The sequence below is a fragment of the Ambystoma mexicanum genome, chromosome 7p, assembly GCF_040938575.1.
Source record: "Ambystoma mexicanum isolate Mex_15411 chromosome 7p, UKY_AmexF1_1, whole genome shotgun sequence".
NCBI classification, from domain to species: Eukaryota; Metazoa; Chordata; class Amphibia; order Caudata; family Ambystomatidae; genus Ambystoma; species Ambystoma mexicanum.
Genome location: NC_090939.1, coordinates 144,514,034 through 144,535,719, shown reverse-complemented (window position 1 = coordinate 144,535,719; position 21,686 = coordinate 144,514,034). Strand labels below are relative to the sequence as shown.

General features: G+C 48.3%; 1 protein-coding gene across 1 annotated transcript in view; it reads left to right on the top strand.

Annotated features, from left to right (window-relative positions):
- LOC138525759 (uncharacterized) overlaps window positions 1–21,686 on the top strand; it is an 815,930-nt gene that overhangs the window by 298,033 nt on the left and 496,211 nt on the right. The window contains exon 6 of the mRNA XM_069635930.1: window positions 16,109–16,229. Within this exon, the coding sequence (XP_069492031.1) occupies window positions 16,109–16,229 (121 nt within the window). The remainder of the gene's footprint in view (window positions 1–16,108; window positions 16,230–21,686) is intronic.

The following is a 21,686-nucleotide window of genomic DNA, read 5'->3' as shown; positions in this document are numbered from 1 at the left end:
AGATCAGTGAGATGTGGGGTCAGTAACCCTGCATGTTTTATAAAACCAATTTGTGAGGCCGTCTGGTCCCGGGCTTCCCCCCTCTGTGGAAAGACTGGATCGCCTATAGGACTTCTTGGGCTTAGATGGGACGCTCCAATGCCTCATCTCCTCTGGAATCCTTGGGGAGCTGGATTTCTCCAAGGAAATCCTTAACACGGCTGAGGTCCCCCTCATTTGGAGCGGAGGCGTTCTTCAACTCCTCCATGACCTACAGTTTCTGTGGTAACCCTATGCCCATCCCTGTCTTTCAGGGCAATTATCTGGTTACGAGTGGACTTCTTTTGGAGCTTCGCCATCAGTATCTTATTGGGCTTATTACCACTAGTATAGTAAAATTGTTTAGTCATGAGTAGTGAGTATGCTGCTTTCCCCATGAGGTGGGTTTCTAACGCCTGCCTGGCTAATCTAAGATACCTTAATGCCCTCTTGCTACTGCTGAAGGTATGAGTCTCTCTCTCTCCCTCTCCCTCTCCCCTAATACCGCCTTCCCTGCGTCCCACACAGTGTGGATATCTTGCCCCTCTGTCTTGTTTTCTTGAAAGTAAAGGGTTATTGCATCTTCTATAGCTGATCTTGCTATCATGTCCCCAAGAATACATTCATTGAGCCTCCACTAGCGTTTTTGCTGGGGGGCCCCTAGTTGCCAGGTCTAGCACCAGTACCACCGGGGAGTGATCCGTAAGGGCCCTCGACATGGTCTCTATGGTGCTGACTGACGGTATAAGGGTGGGAGAAACCAAAAACATATCCAACCTGGAAAAGCCCCCATGTACTGCATCAGTGATAGTGACCTCAATAAAGTGGTAATGGCGTAAAAGTTGACTTGGTCGGGGCCAAGGATTTATCTTATGTTGGGGACACCACTCAGTTGAAGTCCCTGCCCAGTTTTACCTCCCCTTCCATGAAATCCTGGACAATCCCGCTAAGCCCATCCACTTCCCTTGCTTTTCATTCGGGAAATAGATTGCTCCCAGTGTGACCCTCCTAGTCCCCAGGTCCCCTTTAACCATTAGATATCTCCCTTGTGAGTCCCTCAAGACATCCCTTACTCGCAATGGTAACCCCTTGCGGACCAAGATAGCCACCCCACATTTCTTCTGCTCGCTTGACGCAAAGTACACCCTGGTGTACCCCCTCCCAATCGGGCATTTTTCACCTTCCTTTTATTAAACGGGTCTCCTCAATGAATGCGATATCTATCTCCAGGGAAGCGAGCCTCTGGATGATTGCTCTTCGCTTTATAAGCAAGTTTAAGCCTCACAACATTTAGGGTGAGGCATTTAATGCTCGGATTGACTCTCGTATTATATACCTGTTGCTGTGCGTTTCCCTACATGGAGGGATAATACTGCTTCAGCCAAATCGCCAGGCTGGGAACCTATCACTCTGTATGTGTGTGTCCTAAAGAGAGCTGTGAACCAAGAACCAAATCCCCACAAACACCATTCGAACAACCCTCCCATCCCAAATTGTGCAGATGTATGCACCTACATGCTGACGCGACTGCCATTCGTCAAATAGGATAACAGTGAATTAGACCCTTTCCTTTCATGACGACGTCAACCCCCGTGCACCATGGCCTTCATCTACTGGTGTATGTGCCCGGCTCTTTGTCTTGAGGAGCGGTGGGTCTCGCCTCTTCAGTGGATCTAGGGCCCAACCTTCGCTACAAGCCCACACCCCGGCCGAGGCTTCTCATTATTGTTAGTCACCCCAGTCTTTGCCTGGGCTAGATGTCACCTCCAGGGGCTTCTTCTGCCTCAGCCTCCTGGCTTTGTCCCAGATAGTCTCTTCATGGCCTTGGGACCCCTCTCTCGAGGCCAAGACCTCCTGTGAACCACTCATCAGTGGTCTTGCCTCCTCTTCTGAGCCAATCGCATATTTCTGGTTTTTATATTCGAAGAGAAGCTTGCATGGGAACCCCCATCGATATTTGATCCATTGCCCCTGCAGCCAAGCTGTCACCACGTGTAGTTTCCGCCTGTTTGCCAGTGTCCTCTGCGCCAGGTCCTGGAATAGTGCTACTTGCTTCCCACATAACTGGACCAGTTCTTGCCTCCTCGCCGCTGCCATGATCTGTTCCTTGTGCTGAAAGAAGTGAATGCGGGAGAGCACATCCGGCAGAAGGTTCCAACGCTGTTGTTGCGCAGTGTAGACCCTGAGCGTTAGATCTATTTCCACCTCTGCAGTTTCTGAAAGGTCCAACAAAGCCTGAAACAGTTCCTTCACATAGCCCCCCAGATCCTGGTCAGCGACCTCCATCGGTATTCCGTGAATCCTAATGTTAATTCTACGAGAGCGATTTTCGAGGTCCTCCTGCCTGGCCCACAACATTTCGATCTGTTCCTCTAGGCCAAAGATTCTGTTAGAGAGCTCCGCCTGGTCGCAGGCGTGTTCGCATAAGGTGTCCTCTACTTCATTTACCCTCGTCTCCAGCCCAACCATATGGGAGGTTAGGTCAGTTACTGTCCTCAGCATGGACTCTTTTGTGTCCTAGATTTCCTTAGTGAGATCTTGCATTAGTAGGGAGAGCATTTCCATCAGGTCTTCCTTAGTCGCAGATGTTGGTATTGCTTTTCCTGGAGGGGGTGAGTGGTTCTCTGCCACAATTTCTTTAGGGCCAGCCTCTTTCTTTTCCCTGGATCCCCAGTAGTGGCTTGATGTCCCCTGTGCCCGTTTTAGGCTTCACCCCGCCCTTCGACATCTTGCTGGCTACTGGAGTCCCTAACCGTGGAAGCTCCTCCAATTTTACCCCGCAGCGTAGGCACAGCAAGTAGAGCCAGGCGCCACCTTCAAAACTCGCTGTGTAGCTGGCTGGATGCTACCGCCGCAGGCGCCAGCCCTTTTGCTTTCCTAAAATGTCCAGGTATCTCCTTCCTGAGCGTTCCAGAACCACTCCCCTATCTGAGTCACCTCCACCCCTGGTCCCTCCTCTGAGACTATTGTGGCCGGTATGTCTGCTGTGTGTCTAGAACTATAGCCTCTTGCGGGTCGTAGGGGACTCTGCCCGGCCAGTCAGCTTCTCCTGTGCTAGTTATTCACCCAGTGGGAGGATGCCTTTGCCCGAGTCATCCTTCAGCCTATCTCCATTGTGTTAGGGGGGGTCTTTCTCCCCATTTGCCACTTTCAGGACATGGCTGACCACCCCACGAGGCTGCCAACCCTTTCACTCAGGCGGCGTGACACGTGGATGAGGAGCACTCACCCCAGTGCACCTGTACCTGTTTCTGCCGATAGGCGGCCCATCCGGGGGAAAGGCAATTTCAATCTTGCGTGATGAATACTGTCACAAGCTTCCCTCGTCTGGATGTCTTGTTTGTTCAGCGAGGTTGGTTCCTTAAAAGTTTTCACCCAGGCTGCCTGCTATGATTTTAGCCGTGCACCACCACCCCCACGCGGTCCGCTCTATCTCTACCGTGCCAGGCTTCAGCAGGCAACTACGTTCAGAGCGTGGCTGCCAGCGGTGCAGGGGCAGCTCCAGCCCAGCCTGGCATAGATCCCAGGGCCACTGCTGTCTCCAGGCCCCCCCAGCTTCCCCCTGCGCCCTACTTGGGGTGGGGGGGGGGCTCTTGAGGTCCGGCTATTCAGTGTCTTCTCTCCCAGTGCCAGAGCGAGTATAGAACTCGCTGTCAGGCTTCACGCTGCAATGCTCACAGCTCTGGCAGCTGCATGTTCCCAGTGCTTCCCATCTGCACCCCGACCGCCTCCGGTACCCCCTCAGCACAGGGGCAGGCAACTCGGGCACAGGGCGCCGGCATATTTGGACAATATTCCATGGGAGAGGAAGGCGGCCATCACTCTGCGCCCCCAAGCGGTCTTCACCTGGCATATAATTTTAAGTAGATAGAATTTTATGGGAATGCTTGACATATGTACAAGTGTCTGTCCTTGGATAACTGCCATTATCTTAGTCCCTGGTCATTTGGGTCTAGCGCAGCGCATGGTATGGTATGAGATGTGCCTATTGCCATAATGTTGACACAATTTGTATGATGTTGCCCATCTCCTGCAGGGGAGGGCCCTTTCCATGTGGCCAGGGCAGTGCAGCCACAATCTGATAGTCCCCCTTAGGGTGGAATAATGTGAGAGGATCACGGGGAGGGAAAACCTGTGTGTGATGGGGACGACGAATCAGGAAAGATGCAGTATGTACCTTCCTGACTTCCCTCACCCCTTTACCCTCTGCATGGTAACTTAATCCCCCAGGCTCCCATGCACTATTGCAAGGTAGACTCTCACACATCACTTCCTTATTGAGAGGCCACTATCTATGGAAGTCTCATATATTTTCTGAGAGAGGGAAGAACGATACCTCACTGAAATCTAATGCTGGAAGTACTGGGATGAAGAAGCTGTCCACAATAATGAGGAACCCTCAGAAGAACCAACACATGCGGTGTAGTCCATGTAGACCAAAAGGTACAGAGACGAAGGAGGAGTGGAGGCCTGATGATCGATGCATCCAACTGCAGTAAGCATTCTAGTTCCCGGTGGACGCCTAGCCAGGGAGCAAATCATGAAAATGGCACCCAGGCTGTCTCAAAAGAAAATCCGTTCCTGGAGGTGCAACAGATGGAGTGGGATGCATATACAGGAGTAAGCCGGTGGAAGGAGGGTTGAAGGCGAGACAGCTTAACTGACTGAAGGAAGAATACTCTTGGCAGCCCTGAAGTCTGGCAGTTAGTGAAGCACCACGCCAGTTGGAGAAAGGATCCCGTGGCAGAGCCACCACAAAGCAGAGGGAGACCCAGAGAGGCAAGGAAACTCTCAATGGGGAAGGGGTTGCGAGAGGCGGTACCGGCAAGGAGAGAGAATGGCAGAGCAGGGCACAGAGTCAGGAGCAGCACAGTGTGGAGTGGGTTTGATGTGGAAGGACTGCTCGAGAAGCTGACAAGAGAAGGCTCCTGGTTCCACTGCAAGAAGGCAAACCTGGGAAGCTGAAGCGACAACTGCCGAACAAATATGGAGGCCGGGGAGCAACTGAAAATTTTAAATAAGACTGGACAGCATACCAAATGACCCGAAGCATGCATGAGGACTCGAACCACTGCGGAACACAGTCAGGTACGCAGTTGGTTGGGAACACTCGAGGTGATCTTGAAAGAGGCTGCAAAAGATGCAGAGAAACGAGAAGCCAAGAATATGGGGCTTGGGACCCCTCGTTAATAAACCGAACCTTTACTATGAGGCCATATTGTGTCATGGCGTTTGGCAGGAGAGTAAACCAAGTCCATTACAGTAGGAGGAGAAAAACCAAGCGTGCAAGTCTGGGACCCGCCCCCATAAAGTCATAGGCAGATCTATTACTCTTGAAAGTGACAGCGCCAAACAGGACAGTGAACCAGGTCAACTATACATTGGGAAGGGTTTATCGAAGGCTACCATTGAGAACTTTGTGTTTTTTTTCAAACTGTGCAAGCCAAGATAAAGGAGCTATTTTCTGGGCATCATGAAGGAGTTGAAGTTAAATAGTAACCAGGGGAAAGGAGCCATTTCCCCTGGTACTTGGGAACATTGTAAAGAAGTCTTGGGAAGGGAGACATTTCCCTCAGTCAACATTGTGAAAACCCAAGGAAAGGGTCAAGCACCCACCACTGCCTGGAGAAGTGTCCAGACACCACCACCTTCATCGCAGTACCCGAGAGCCAGGCCTGCCAACCAGAGACTGGGACCTATATCCTCCGACAAGGATGAGACATTTTACCACCAATTGGACACGAACTTTGGAGAACGTCCAAATCCTGAATTACCCTTTTTGTCCAGGGGAAGAGGATAATTTCCCTGGAACAAGGAGGACACCCTTTTATTCAGTTTTGCATAGAGTGTAAGGAACAGATTTAGGGTTTCGACGTTTGGACTATGGACTTGTTGCTTTGACATCCTGACTGACTGCTTAGTTTATGATTTTGAGGCAAGTAAAACACTCTTCGTTTTTGGGCTAGTATGGTATTTCTCCAACCCCACCTTGTTTCAATAAGTTATGATAACTATAATAGGGCTGTGTCAGACTCATACTTCTGAACCCCTTAGTGTTCTTTTTCTCTTTGAAAACGTTTACTTCAGGGGCTCGAACACTATAGTCTGGTGAGAATGATGAATAACTGAGAAAACAGTCTGTTCATTAATATGTTTTAACACTGGTTTCTCTTTTGTGTTCTGGGATATTTTGAACAACATTCACTGTTCTATGTTTTTTATTATTTACTTTAATTTCTATTTTCCATTCTTCTGTGGCTGAGTGATAAGAGGAGAGAGTGCGATGGACTGTGATGGAATGTAATCTGCAATACTGGGAAAGCCCTAGATTTTTTGATTTTCAGTTTTAAAATGATGAAGGCAATTCTGTTTATGAAAGGGCCAAAATCTGTCTCTTGACATCTCCAGCAACTGCCCTGCAGTAGGAGCAGGGAAGGTTCAAAAATCACATGCATATTCCTCACAGGTACTGGAACATAACGTTCAACAGGCAGAGGTGGATTTCTTTTAATCGTCTGCACCTCTAATTGAAAACAATTGTCTAAGCTAGTCAGCTTGGTTGCACATTAAACTATAAATATAAGCTATGACTAGGTATTACATGGTGGCTGTTATTTGTTTGTTTGTAGCGCAGGCCAAAACCCTCAGGTAGCTGGGCGCAAACAGTACAAGGATACTTAAGAAGCTTAGTTACAGAGCATACAAAATACATAGGAGACTTAATTACATAGTTGGGTAGGTACATACAATGTGTAATGAGCAGTTATAAACAGTGATAGCTAGAATGTAACCATAAATTAGCAGTGACCAAGTGGTCCCAATAGAAAAACCAAAATACAGGCAGAGGGATGCCAGAGAGTATACGGTTGGCAGTGGCCAGCATAGCGATCCTTAGGTCATTCAAGAGTGGGTAGGGCAAAGGGTAAGAAGGGTCGGAGGAGGTTAGCAGGTCAGAAAGGGCGGTCAGGTTAGACGTCATTAGTCCGTAGCCAGGTGAGGAGTTTCCATCGGAATGTGGAGTAAGGTTGGTCAATTCTGAGATCTAGGGGGAATCCATTCCAGGATTGAGCAGCTAAAACCGGAAAGCTAGAGCTGCTGGCTGTGATCCGTTTGTATCTAGGAACCTCCAGGGTGTAGGCATAAGACATTCTCGTGGGTCGGTCAGACGTTCACTTGTTTACTCTTTCTACGAGGTAGGGAGCGGCTATATTATTAAGACATTTGGACGCGAGAGAGAAGGTTTTAAGGCAAATTCTGTCCTTAATTTTGAATGCAGAGATATGCTCTCTGTTCGGGATGTTTAAGGCTGCTCTGAGGGCATTATTTTGGAGGCCTGCAATTTATCACCAAATGCACATCTATCCTCTATAACGCTATCGCATCCTTTGCCACCCCTGAACTACTACCCTAGAACTACATTGTACGGCTGGAAAAGGGAGACAAACCCAAACTGTCTCCGGTGTGGAGAGGAGGAGGGAACCTTCTTTCATATCCTGTGGTCATGCCCCTGGATCCGCACCTTCTGGGACGCTTGTTGTGCTGAACTGACCAGGATACTCCCTTGCACTATACAATTGGACCCAAGGGTCCTAGTCCTGGGAGTACCAGATGAGACCAAACTTAATAAATGGGAAAAGCTGCTTTTAAACACAGCTGCGGGCCTAATGAAGCGCAATATTGCACAAAAATGGGGAGTGCCGGAGCCCCCGACAATGGAACAGTGGGTAATGGACATGGACACATGCACTATGATTGAACGTCGGATATATTACGCAAGAGGCTGTCCAACCAAAGCTTCTAAAATATGGGGGAGATGGGAGGAGGGTGGGCCTTAATGGCCACGGACAATGGTGATGATGACATGAATAGATATACAGAAGGTCAAGGGAAATGATCTTGGTGCTGGTGATACTAATATTAATGCTAACTTATGATTGGAAATGCTGGACCTCAAATGCTTTTATTTTTCACTTTTTATTTTCTCGTTTTGTGGTTGTTTTGACTATGTTATGAAAAACAATAAATGTTTTATCCAACAAACAAAAAAATAATGTACTTATTAGATCCCGCATATAAAGCATTGCAATAATCCAGTCTGGATAGAATAAGTGTATTGGCTAGTGTGATGCAGCTAGTCTCAGAAAGGAATGGTCTGCAGGCTCGGATCAGTTTGCAGGTATAAGCTGTAGAAGAAACTAGAGAGTTAATTTGCTTCTTGAAGGTGAGTGCCGAGTCAAGATAGAAACCAAGGGTTTTAACAGCAAGCATCATTACATTGTCGATGTTGAATGATGCGTAACTAGGGTTACGTTTTTTTTTATGGCCGTCTCTGAGCCTAAGATCAGTAACTCAGTTTTATCGTCATTCAGGCAGAGGACGTGGGATGCCATCCATGCCTGAATGAGGAGATGTATCTTATTTACTAAGGCCGAGTCCTCCAGGAAGTTGCCCGAAAGGTGGATGAGGATTTGAGTGTCATCAGCGTAGTTGGTATAGGTGACACCCAATCTGTCCAACTTGTCAAACAAGGGCTTAGTAAAGATATTGTACATCGAAGGAGATGCACATGATCCTTGAGGGACGCCGCAAGAGACGTGTATGGGGTCAGCAGCTTCTAGAGGGGAGAAGACTCTCATTGTATGATTCACAAAGAAGGATTGCACCCAGGTTATGGCATCACTTGAGAAATGGGCAGCTGACCTAAAATGATTGCATAAGACTGCATGATCCACCGGGTCAAAGGCTGCCGATAGGTCAAGGAGGAGTAGCATAGCTGGTTTACCATTGTCTTTCAGCTCGTCAATTTGGGTCTTGAGGTCGATCAAGGCTGTTTCTGTGCCATGAAGGGGGCGGAAGCCAGACTGGCGTGAGCTTAGTAAATTATTAGTTTCTAGGTAGTCCTGAGTTTGTAGGTAGGCTACTCTGTCAATAATTTTAAGTAGGAAGGGGACTGTGGTAATAGGTCTATAGTTAGTTGGGATGGATGGGTCTAAGGTTTATTTTTTGAGCATAGGTAGCACCCAAGATTGTTCGAGGTTCTCGGGCACAAGATTCGTCTTAAAGGATGCGTTTATAAGCTTCGAGATGAAGGGGGCTAAGTCTCTAGCTGCATCCTTTATAATTAGGGCTGGACAGTTGTCTCCTTTGCAATTGGAAGGTTTGAGTGAACGTATACATTTTTCTCGACAATGGATGTTTTTCTAAAGCTGAATGGTAGTGAGGAGTTAGTTTAGAGGTGGTTGCTGCTGGGGTGAAGATTCATCCTGTAGGAGCAGGGAAGCTTTCTTTTTTGCAATTTTAATTTGGAGAGAGCTAATTTTATCGGAAAGGGCATTCTCTATGATGGTACACCAGGGCTCATCTTTGGGAGTATTGTCAACCTGCGGTATAGGTGATTCCATTTCGCGAAGGATAGAGAATAATTCCTTAGTCTGATTTAGCCTTAGATATTCTATCGTTGAAAGTGTTCTTTTTAGTACTGATAATTTCCTTTTTGTACAGTTTGGAATAATTAGCTTAATTTTATTCTCCTCGGTAGGTGAATGGCGCCAAATTGATTGCAACTTTCTTTTTTGAATCCTTAGTTCTTTCAGTTGCAGTGTGAACCAATTATTCAGGTGAGAGGTCTGTCTGCCTTTGCGAGTTCTGTGCGAGGCGATGGCGTCAAGTGCATTTGTCATAGCGCTGTTGAAAACTTCCACAAGTACGGTGGGGTCCGTATTGTTAACTGGATTGTCAAGAGTAGGGAGAAGATGTGGTAGTAAATTTCCCACAGTAATGTCTTTTTTTCCTCCTGGTAGGGAGTGGCGGTACCATAACTATCGGTTTAGGACGGATGAGGTCAAGTCAGGCAGAGAAGGTGATTAAATGGTGGTCAGTCCACGATTGGGGAGTTATATTAGTAATGCTAATGTTACAATTCAGGTCGGCAACCCAATCTAGGGTACTTCCTTTAGCATGTGTAGAGATAGACTTTGTGTCAGCCCATAATCCTTCAGTAGAGAGGCAACAGCTGGGGCATATTTATCATTGCTGTCGTTAAAACCCAGATTACAATCTCCCAGCAGCAGAATTTGCGCATGGTCATTGGTATTATTGGTCAGGATACTATTTAAATCCTCCTCAAACGAACCCAACGGTCCAGGTGGTCTTTAGATCGCATAGATGGTGAGGGTGCGGTTGCTAGAAAGGTGAAGTTTGGCTGTGAGAGTCTCACAGGAGTGGAACAATGGGGTAGTAGTGAGTCTGATAGGTTAGATTTGTGGATAATGGATATACCGCCGCCTTTAGCGTCTGGTCTGTCAACTCTTAGTAGTTAGGTAATTTTCACTTACTGCTGTTTAACCTCTATATTTGTGGACCTCCCAACCTTTTGCTTTTTGTTTCAGCCTCCTGACCTGACATTCTGCCAGTGAATCACAGCCTTCAGCTGCTCGCCACTGGGCTTCGCTTATCGTTCTTAGTACTGGGAAACATTGCCACTTTTGGCAACTGTATTTCATTGTGCAAAGTACATTACTATACCGTGCGCTTGGGTCCTTGTGTTTCCGGGCCGTAGACCTCCCTTAAAGATGTTTTGGTAACTGGAGAATGTGCCTCGGAGTAGACTGTATGCAGCAGAAGCTTTTTGTGTATTTTTATAAACTTTTACCGAGCCATAACGCACTTACCGCGTTTGGCTCATGACTGTGGCTAGTGTCAGTCATGGCCGTGCCAGGAGGTCTTTTGTCTTCTCCTTTGGCCAGTTTGTCCTTTGGCCTTCTCCTTGCTCTTTGTGGCCCGGGGAGTCCTTATTTGAGCATGCATACACCTGTGAAAGCCAGTGCTTTTTGAGGGCTAATGCATGTCATGTGTGTGGGTACCCAGGAAGTGGGCTGCGACTGTCTGGTCCCAATCAACACCAGTGGTGCCAGGATGTCTGGTGTGCATGAGAGCTGCAGTGACCCCTGATTGGACCACTGCTAGCTTGCATGATTGGGGCAAATCCCCTCATTGGCCAGCTGGGGTGCAAACACTCACTGGACTTTAGGATGTGAGGAGGGGCTCTGAGTGCAGACCCTCGGATCACCCTGAGGTTCAAATCGACATCTACTCTGAGCCAAGTATCCTGAGAACCGAAGCAAATCCAAAGACTGTCTGGAACTGCGCAGAGAAGGTTTGGCAACCTGAGCCCTCTGTTGTCCTGGTAGAGCCCTGCGTTGTACTTGATCTCCGAAGACCTGGGAAGGTGCTTCAACCCTTTTGAGTGGTGGGACCAATCACTCTCAATGTCTCCTTGGTGCCCTGCAAACAAGCCTTCTCGGAAATGTCCCTGGGCCCTCCAGTGGACTCACTTACCCCTCGGCACCGGTGCTGGAGTGTTGCTACATTGAGTGTTGCTACACCTTCTTGCCAAATCTCATCCCTACTGCTTTGGGCCGCAAGAGAGAAGGGTGCGTTAGTCAACGATACTTGGGTGCTCGTGCGTCACTGTGCGACAGTGGCGGTTGCTGCTGGATACTTTCCCACATTTCTTCAAATGTCCTGAGACCAGCTGCATTTGTGTTTTCTTTGTCTTGCTTTCGAGACAATAGGTACAGTTCCTGATGTAAATCAGACCTGCATCCGCAGAATCTGTGCACTTTGAAGCATAACCAATGAGGGCATTTCGTAGTCCAGGCAACCTTCAAACCTGCCAAGTTTGAGCCTGGAGTGAGCTTAAGGGTGGTGAGTAATCATACCACTTACCGTCGCCCCTAGTTCATCCATATCCTTTTACGCACGAAGGATCCCCTGTGCTCCTGTTCTTGACTTGGTTGGCTCTTGCTTCCTATGGTCATCCGAAAGTTGGGGACAGCTTTGTTCTCCGTAGCAGACCCGCCTCTGACTCTTGGAACCAAATTCTTCACACTCCAGTTTCCTATTCTAACTTTTGCTTCCCATTGAAGTTTGCCCCTTTTGAGCTTTACTCATCGACAAGAGCTTTTACGCATGAACATAACATTGAGCACAAGGCTCCAATCTTTGTAGGGCTGGACTTCTTAAGTTGGGGATACCCATTTCTGGAGTTGGCCATTGTGTTAAAGTTTGTGTGCTTTCCATCCTTACAGGTTTTGGTGGTAATCCGTATATTACCGCATTGACTGAAAAGTGATTGTACCTATGTTTTATATAGTGTGTTTAAGTAGTCCTACTACTGTGTTCATCCTTATTCACTTGTGTTTGTTAAAGGCCTAATACATTGTATGTGCTTGATATACTACTGTCTAAGAGTAATTCTTGTTTCTTACTGTGTGTGCTCACCCAAGACCTCAGATCACCCCCACTACTTCTGAGACGTCGCCTTGACTGTTCTCCAAGCTACCTTGAATTGTCTTTGCGAACTTCGCAGAAGTGTTCCTTGTTTCACTAAACTAGGGTGGCCTCCTGAACAAAAGTTCACCAGAGCAAAGTTCAGAAATTCATTCTAACAGCGGTGACTGGGATCACACAATTATTCAGTGATGGCATTTTGGTGTTGCGTTAGTGTCTGCTTGGTAAGCGGTGCTTAAGTCCTGACATGGCTAGTGTGCATCAGCTATCTGGCCTAGGTGTCTCCAAAACAACCGTTTGGGACGCTGCCCAGGAAGCTACTTGCCTTTCTCCCGAGAAAGGCTGACACCTTCCTCCAGAACACAGGAACCCTTCCTTGGGAACTGCTGTTTTAAAGACAGTCCTTATTTAACAAAGATACTCTCAGACCAGGGTAGTGATTTCTGGAGTGCCTTTGAAGTAGACAGACATAGGAAGGGGGAGGGACAGAGTTCGATTAGCCCAGATGAGAGGTTTAGGCCGAGAGAGGGTTTCCATCTTGAATTCTGCTAGGTCTCCCAAGGCTTCCTACCCTTCCTCACGTCTGCAGGCAAAGAACTCTGGGTATCACATCAGAAGGCAAAGGGCACATGTTATAGCTGCCTGGATTGGTCACCTGACAACAGGCTGCTTTTTACCAATCCACCGTAGCATGTTGCTTTTTCCACCAGGGGCATGGGAGGGGCTGTCCTTAGTTAATACATCTTTGGACTTAAAGACAAGGATTCATCTGAAACTCTGGTGGGCATACAGTCAATTCCAAAGTCCTCTGCCATAGAGGTGAAGACAGAAGTTTCCATGGACGAGGAAAGCTGTTATCCCTACCTACCTCGAGTAAATTTGGGGTAACACTGTTGGAGCAATGCCTCTCTACTGCTTGTGCACTTGAACCAGTATCCCGATCACTGGAGATGGACCATCTTGCAGGAGTGGAAGTGCAGATAAAAAACACTCACCCTGGAGTAGGCCTTCCAGCAACCTAGAAGTCGAGAAGCAGCTCAGAACCCTGTTTACCACTTCAGGACCTCTTCGAGCCGAATCAGCCTCAATCAACTCACTTCCAAGCTTTAAAGGACCTGCAGTGCTGCTTTTGGCACTCTCCAAAACCTTGAACTGCTTAAGTGTGCATCAGGTCGTCTGGATGCTGACTAGACTTATTGGAGTAGACCACCTTGTCTTGACCCGATCATCGGCTTAAGTCTGCACAGTTCCAACCTTCTGGAAGAGCTTGTCTTGTGCAGCAAATCCACTGGGAGCCAGCTCCTTGAACCGATTTGACGCTGACTCGCCATTGGGAAAGTACTGGCTCAACTGAAGTAAAGCACCTAGAAGCCTAGCTCAACCCTGTTGAGCCCAAACGACAAACACTGCACTTTAGACTTTAAAAGACCTATCCTTTAACATTTGTTGCTCATATCATTTGCCTGAACCCTTGCCTTCACCCATAGTGCCCCTTTATTCTCGGTCTGCTTTCTGTGTTCCTTTACAGCATTGGGTGTTCAGTGTTTTTAATTAGTTGTATGCACTGTTTGTTTTCATTTGAAGTTCCTATTTTTCAGAACCTTGGTTGGACATGCTCATTGAGGTGCCCTCCATACTATTGTTTGCATCATCTCCGACCCCTCCTGAAAAGCATAGCCTGTCCTCAGCCTGTATTACCAAAAGAGGTGAAGGAGGTAAACCTGTTGGGCTTGGCATGATTAGGACCACTGCTGGTTTACCACTAGTGTGTGGCAAAGTAGGCTTTTTAGTCATTTTGTCTCTGGGGAGACTTGTATAGCACACACTGCATAACTGGATCGATTCTTGGTGCTGGTCATCACTACAGAGGCTGTTATTAATAAATGTGAGCACTGTGGACTTTGTCAGAGAAAAGCAATGTCTTAATGGTGGAGGGTGGGGAATATTTGGATGCAAAGAAAACGAAGCTTTTGAACTTTTATCCAGTTTATTTCTCTTGAATGCAGAATGTCATCCCATGCTTGCTACTCTTGGGAGAGTTTTCGGTTCATGTGTAGCCTTATTTGTGGTCTGGTGACTCTGATCAGCCGTACTAATACCAAAGGACAAACTGCACACTGGCCCAGGAGCTTCAAAGTAATGTAAGGGTACTAATGCACCTCAGTCATTAGTGAGGAAACCGTTTGTTACACAATGTTAAAAAGGAGCATCGGCTTTGACTCTCTAGTGTTTTCACCATACCTCCTTCAAAAACTGCTAACATTTGTTGACTGCAAAAGTTCTTCGGCTCCCCTGCCAAGCTCATGGGCTTGTGTTGGACAGTTATGCAGCAACTGCAACCCTCTGCAAAGGAACACTGGGTGGTGCAGCGACTGCACTCTCAGACAATATACTAACAGTGTATCAGACTGTTCCTCCTCCAGTCCAGGCTCACAACATAACCTGGAATGCGCCCTGAGATCCATAGCAGTCTGTTCTACACTTTTGCATTGTCCTTTCACGCAGTCTAATCTAGACGGGGCCCCATCAGGATTTCGGATTTAGCAGTCCTGAATTACTATTCCAGAGTTTGCCCCATGGAAAAATGTAAAGCACATGTTATTAACTACCTATTACCTACTACATAGTGCTTCACATAGACCATCGGTTGCATGCCAGGTAGGCTGAGAACATACCATCCATTGTACGATACTGATCTATGGTCCCCATGATTGGACCCACACACACCGAAGTTATGACAAAACACTTATTTTCCCCTTCTACATCAACCTTTCCCAAGTCTATGGTATTTCACCTGCTTCCCCATCCTCTTATTTTCTCTGCACTCCTTTTCCTAAATAGACTGAAGTCTGGATACGCTTAACGAGAGAACAATACGCCAACCACCAAACAAGCCAGGGACTCTGAGACCATTACGGTGGGGATTTGGTGCATTTTACATGCCTTGCAATAGAGCAGTATTCCGTCTCTAGACTGCATTTCCTGGTCTGCCTTTAAGAGACAACCCAGGAAATGCCACCTAAAGGGCCTAATACTAGAACAGGAAGTGGCCCAGAAGATGTAAAACACTGGCACAAGGGAGCAGGCAAAGGTGTGTGTGGGAGGGTTGGCATGTTTGTAACGGGGGAGGAGTGGTGCCAAGGGGTGTTTTGGGGGACTGAACCACCCCCTCACCCCCGCCCCAACAGAAGGAAAATCTTGCCAGTGTTGGAGCGGGGGGACAGAGGGTGTTTTCTTCAGGCACAGTGGGGATGGGTAGAAGAGCGAAAACGATGGGTATTCAGAGGTGACAGTAGGACAATCCCACCCTTTGGAAGCCAATCCTGGAAGAGCAACAATGTTTTTTTTGGAGGAACTGCCTCCATTGTGCGGGATTATTGCCTCAAACTAGCTTAACATACCCGCTACAAAACCTCCAGAACCTTGCTAATGGTTATTCCCGAGCTCATACTGAGGCACTCTGATCTTCCTGTAACTTACACATGACACGATTCCCCTCACTGTAGGGTTCCTAGGAATGCATCCTACTGTACTTGTATTATCTAACCAGAAACCCATTCTCATTTTCTTTCTGAGCCATCATGGTCCACACTATCTTGTATTTCTATTGAATCGCATGTATTAAGGGCCTCCGAGTGTGATGTCCTTGAAATTCCTTCATTTTGCATGCATTGTCTTTTGCGCCTGAATGCTTTTAAGCAGTTCACTGCTATTTCATGCTTTAAAAATCTTCAAGGTGAAACAAATATTGGTTTATGGAAAGTGGCATGCAGATCATCACCAACCTTTTGCTTTTCAGGGCTGGTGATCCGACTCCAACTCAAGTTGCTGATAGCATCATCCGTGCCCTAGAAGACAGTGAGCAGTCAAACCCCCCTCTGCGAGCAGTTATTCAGTGGGACAGAGAGCAGATCATGAAGGTATTCGTTATACAAACATATATGGTTTACTATCAGTAGTGCAAATTGTAGAATTGGATTGCTGAGGTAGCCTGCAAGGTTGCCATCTTTCCATGTTACCAGAGTTGTCTTTATCCAGTCTTGGATTTTTAACCAGCAGTATGGTATGTATGCTGGAAACTGTAGGATTTTAGTTATAAGAGGAAAATTGAGCTACCAATTCCAACATACAATGTGCTGTTGGTTAAAACGCCTGGACTGGATGAAGGGAACCCTGATAAGGAGCAGTTGGCAACCCTGGTCCTATTAAGGCTAGGAAAAACCTTGCACGGGTTTGCCCTCTTTGTGAGCCTCACGTTTATTTAAATCTCCATTGCAGGGGAATCAAACTCACACTTCTTGTATGCATTGTAATGTAACGGGGGCTTGCAAAGCACAACTTCTTAACATAGGCTGTTCCAGGCATGTATGACCTTAGTTCTATCCTTAGTTTTGCACACCAAGGCAGTCTGTCGATAATCGTGCCTGCTACTAAACTAGAAAATAAAAATAAAAGTAAATAAATACAGATTCCATGTGCCACTTCACCTGTGCACCAACCGCTTTGATCTAAACCCCAGAACCGATGCTTGAAGCACTTAAGCAAGTGAAGTTGATTTATTCAAGGCATTGTTTACAAAATGTGCAAATGGTCAGGCTTCCAAAATCTCTTTTTGCAGAAATGCCTCCCATCCAGGGCCCCCCTGTACTTCTCACCATGCTTACTTCCTTCATCTTAAATCCCAAAGTACGCTCCATTCAGTAACCCCTATTCTTGCAGATTTTGCCTTTTTACTGCCTTGTTAGATGAGTTGCAAACTGGTGGCTGCACGTTTGACACTGGCTTTCAAACTTTGTAGCTGTCTCCCCCTTTCAAAACCAACCTTTTGGCCTCCAACAACGATATTGACCTCCCCCTTCCTTGCTGTCTTGGAACCAACGCCAGTAGACCTCCCAGGTGGGTGAACATCACGTTCTACAAAATTGGGCGGGGGAAGGTTTGGGGCCAGTGGTAGCACATTCTTGGTTTGTGAGGGGATGTTCTCTTTCGAGGGGATTGTGTCCTCCGACATATTCCACATCTTTGACATTGATTACCACAGCTGTGCTGCTTCGGAAAACTTTTTCGGCGTCCTGCGTCGATGACGTCCATATGCTCCCTCGAGGACCTCCTCCGACGTCACCAGATGTTATATGTAGGACGCACGATGCCCGTATTCTCAGTTTCGCAGAAAAAACGGATGTGTTTGCTTCGAAATCTCGGCACGCCTCGCTTCTCTTGTGCATCGGTTCTTCGAATATCGCTGTGTTAAATGAAAATATGTCTTCGTCTTCTGCTATCCTGAAGTCGGGCTTCAAGAAGTGTTGGGACTGCACTGTCTCTGACGGACCTGCACAACGTCTGCCTTTGGTGCCTCGGTGAAAGCCACGCCACGGATGACTGCGACGAATGCCAGTCTTTGACATCGATGGCCTTGCGGGAGCGGAAGAAGCTGTCGGCGGGTAGGGTTTCCAAACCCCGTAAATCAAAGTCCGCTGGACTCTTGACCGACGATTCGAGGGGCGACTCTCCGCGTTGGCGTAAGTCCAGGGGGGTCTCGTTCCAGGAGTGGGTCCCGCCTTTCCTCGGCCTCTTTGAGGCATGCACGGAAGCACCGTGCTCAGTCGCCTTCCCCGTCCTCATCTGCATTCATCTCTGGCGGGACACCTTCCGTAAGGAGATGATGTTGATTTTTGAGTCGCAGGGCTCTGTTCCGTCGGCGCCATGTCCGTCGAGGGAATTTCTCAAGGCTCCGGCTCCGAGGAAGCCATCGACGCCATCAAAGCTGCTGTCATCGGCGGCGCCTCGGTCGACGTAGACGCCCTCAACGCCTTTTGAAGAATATTTACCGGAGGTACCCCGGAGAGCTGTGGAAGCTCCTAGGAAGACGCTCAGCAAGTCTGTGCGGCCTATACTCGACCCATACTCTGTTCCTCCTCCCAGGGTGGACTTCGTCCAACCCTTGGAGTACATTCCAGAGGTTGAGGAAGGGTCTGAGGCTGAGGTGCCTCGTGAGGTTCCTGATGACGGTTGTCTGGTCATAGCCAATTGGAAGACCTTCGTCAATCTTTACATGACGCAAGTGGTCTTGATAGCTCCCCGGAGGTTGAGTTTGGCAGGTCTGAGCCTGGTACGCATGCTGACTCCTCGTACAGGCGACTCATGTCGAGGGTGACAGAGTATCTGGGGTGGTGTGCTCCACCTGTGGATTTTCTGCAGGATGACCTGACAGATATCCTTGACCAAGGTCCACCCACTGACCCCGTGTTGCCATTTCATATGGCCTTACAAAGAAGGGTGGCAGCGGCTTGGACTGCTCCGGAGAGTCTTCCGGCAGTAAATACGTAATTACTGAAAAAATACCATCCAGCCAGTGGCGACCCCTGCTACTTGTCCACGCACCCCACTCTGGAGAGTTTGGTGGTACAGGTGGCTACGGCCCCAGCAAAGCAGGCGGTGTACCCTACAATCCCTCCTGATAGGGATGACAAACGCTTTGACGGTTGGGCGAAGAAGGGATTTTCTTCTGGGGGTATGGCTTTGAAAGCAGCCAACTCCGTTTGTGCCCTTGCAAGATTGACGTACACTCTGTGGAATTGTGTATCTTTGGCGGCTGAACATATTCATGTGTGAATCCGTTCAGTCGGGTCTGGACGTGGCAGACTGTGTCAGCCGGTCCATGGCAGCGAGCACAGTGATGCGCAGGTTTGTGTGGATGCGGAAGTCAGGGTTTGCTCCTGATGTACAGTCTCAACAATGCCCTTTGATGGTGTCCATCTTTTTGGCAGCAAGGCTGACGAGAGCCTTGAGAGGTTGCAGACCTCCAAAGCTGCAGCGAAGTCGTTGAGCGCTGCAGTACATCAACCTCTGCCTTTTCGTCCTAGGGGACAGCAATGGAGGGGAGGTTCCTTTAGATACTACTCTTCCTTTAGTAGATCGAGGGGGGCTGCCAGTCAAAGAGGCCAACGTAGGAGTACCAGAGGTGGAAAACAAGGTACTCGAGGAGCCAAAGCCACTCGGGCAGTTGCCTCTTTGCCCTCAGCCACTGCCGCAGCCGCTTCCGCTCAGTCATGAGGCCATGTCCCATGGTTCGCCGGTTGGGGGAAGGCTGGCGCTGCATCTTGTAGAATGGCATGCCATTACTGCAGATGTGTGGGTTCTGGAGATCATAGCCCACAGCTACTGTCTTCCTTTCTGGCAGATGCCTCACAACAATCCACTGGGGAAGCTCTCTTTGAAGAGTCCAGATCCGCTCCTTGCGCAGGAAATCAAATCCCTGCTGTAGAAAGGCGCCATAGAACTGGTGCCTGTAGTGGAGAGGAACAAGGGATGGTATTCCCCATATTTTTTGATGCTTAAAAAAGACTGGGGATTGAGACCCATCATGGACTTGCGTGGTTTGAACAAGCTCCTCAGGAAGGACAAGTTCAAGATGGTTACTCTCAAGTCCTACAGGCCCTTCAACTTCAGGATTGGTTGGTGTCTCTCGACCTCAAGGATGCTTACTTTCATGTGCCGATTCATCCCAAGCACAGGAAGTACTTGAGGTTTGCGGTTGGCGACTCGCATTTTCAGTTTTGGTTCCTGCAGTTCAGATTGACCTCCGCCCCGAGGGTCTTCACCAAGCTCATGGTGGTGGTGGCAGTGCATCTCAGGAAAGGGGGGGATTCACGGCTACCCCTACCTGGATGATTGGTTGCTCTCCCAAGCAAGTCCTGGATCATCTGTACGTCACCTGCCACTCCCTTCACAAGCCGGGCTTCTCCCTCAACTTAAAAGAAGTCTCATGTGACACCTACCCAGCAGCTCCAGTACATTGGGACAGTGCTAGACACATGCCTGGGGCAGTGTTCGTCTCCCCAGGTGAGGTTCACGACATTCTGCAGATGTTGGACAAATTTCAATGTGCCCAGAATCTCCCGGCGTTCGAGTTCTTGAAATTGCTCGGCCTCATGGCATCCTGCATTCTACTGGTGCCAGAGGCTAGGTTGCGGATGAGATCTCTGCGGGTGGGCATTCAAGATGCAGTGGTCGCAGTTCTCCGGCAGGATGTTGGACCCCGTTCAGATTCCGCACTCGGGCGCCCAGGACCTTCTGTGGTGGGCCGTTGAAGGAAATCTGTTCAAAGGGACTCTGTTTTGGCAACCATGGCCGGAGGTGACGATCGTGACGGACGCATCCCTCACGGGTTGGGGAGCTCATGCCAACGAGTTGACAGCTAGCGGCCGTTGGTCTCCGTCGGAGTCCAGACTCCACATCAATCTGTTAGAGCTGCGGGCTGTCAGGCTAGCCCTGAAGGCTTTTCTGCTGTCTGTATGGGGGAAGAATGTCCTGATTATGACGGACAACGCAGTGGCCATCCACTATCTCAACAAAAAGGGGGGCAGGGTCACTCCCACTGTGCAGGGAGGTGATGCAGCTCTGATTCTAGACCATCCAGCAGGAAATTTTGTTCTCGTCAGTTCATCTGGCCGGAGACGAAAACGCGGCGGCGGACGCTCTGAGCAGACAGAGCACGGTCTCTCACGAGTGGGAGCTGGCACAGGAAGTTCTTTTGGAGATCTTCGCCCTTTGGGGAACACCACAAGTGGATCTGTTCGCCACCAGTGTCAACCGGAAGTGCGAAAGATTCTGCTCGCGGGAATTTCCTCCAAGAGGAGCTTTGGGGGACGCGCATGTAGTGGAGTGGTCCTTGCCACTGCTGTACGCGTTCCCTCCAGTCCCTGTCATTCCGCAGGTGTTGCAGAGGTTCGGTTCTCGGGTTAATCCTCATTGCTCCGGCATGGGCCAGGAGAGCGTGGTACCCGGACCTTCTAGACATGTCCATCTGCCCTCCACGTCGTCTTCCCTACTGAGTGTTAGGCAGAATCCTGTGCAGTTCCCTTAGGGAGCACCACAGAAGATTAGGACTACAGGTGAGAGCAATAAATCCCCTTTGGTATCAGTCTGTACCACAAAGATTTAGTTGATAGCTGTGGCTGAGCAGTCAGCCTGATCTCAAGGGGGAGATGAGCAGTATTCAGGGTTTACACAATAGGCCTTCAGTGCTATGGAACAAGGAAACACTGATCAAAGCTTTGTAGTAAAAAGTATATATATATTTATTTTATACACTTCTAGTTAAACACATCTATCACAGTTCTTAAGCAAGTTAAATTCAGTCAAAGAAAGTATACACAACTCCCTAGTTAAATTGTAGACAAGTTTGAGCAAGAGTGAAAACTGAGAAAAATGGCAGTGAAAACCACACACAAATGGCACTTTAGCAATTTCTCACAAGGGAGGGAAAGCACAAGTTATACAGAAATATCTTCTTACACACCCTAGCAACACTTCCCTTAAGTTTGTGAACCAGATTAAGCAAGGCAGTACATCAGTATAGAAAATACTTTAATGAA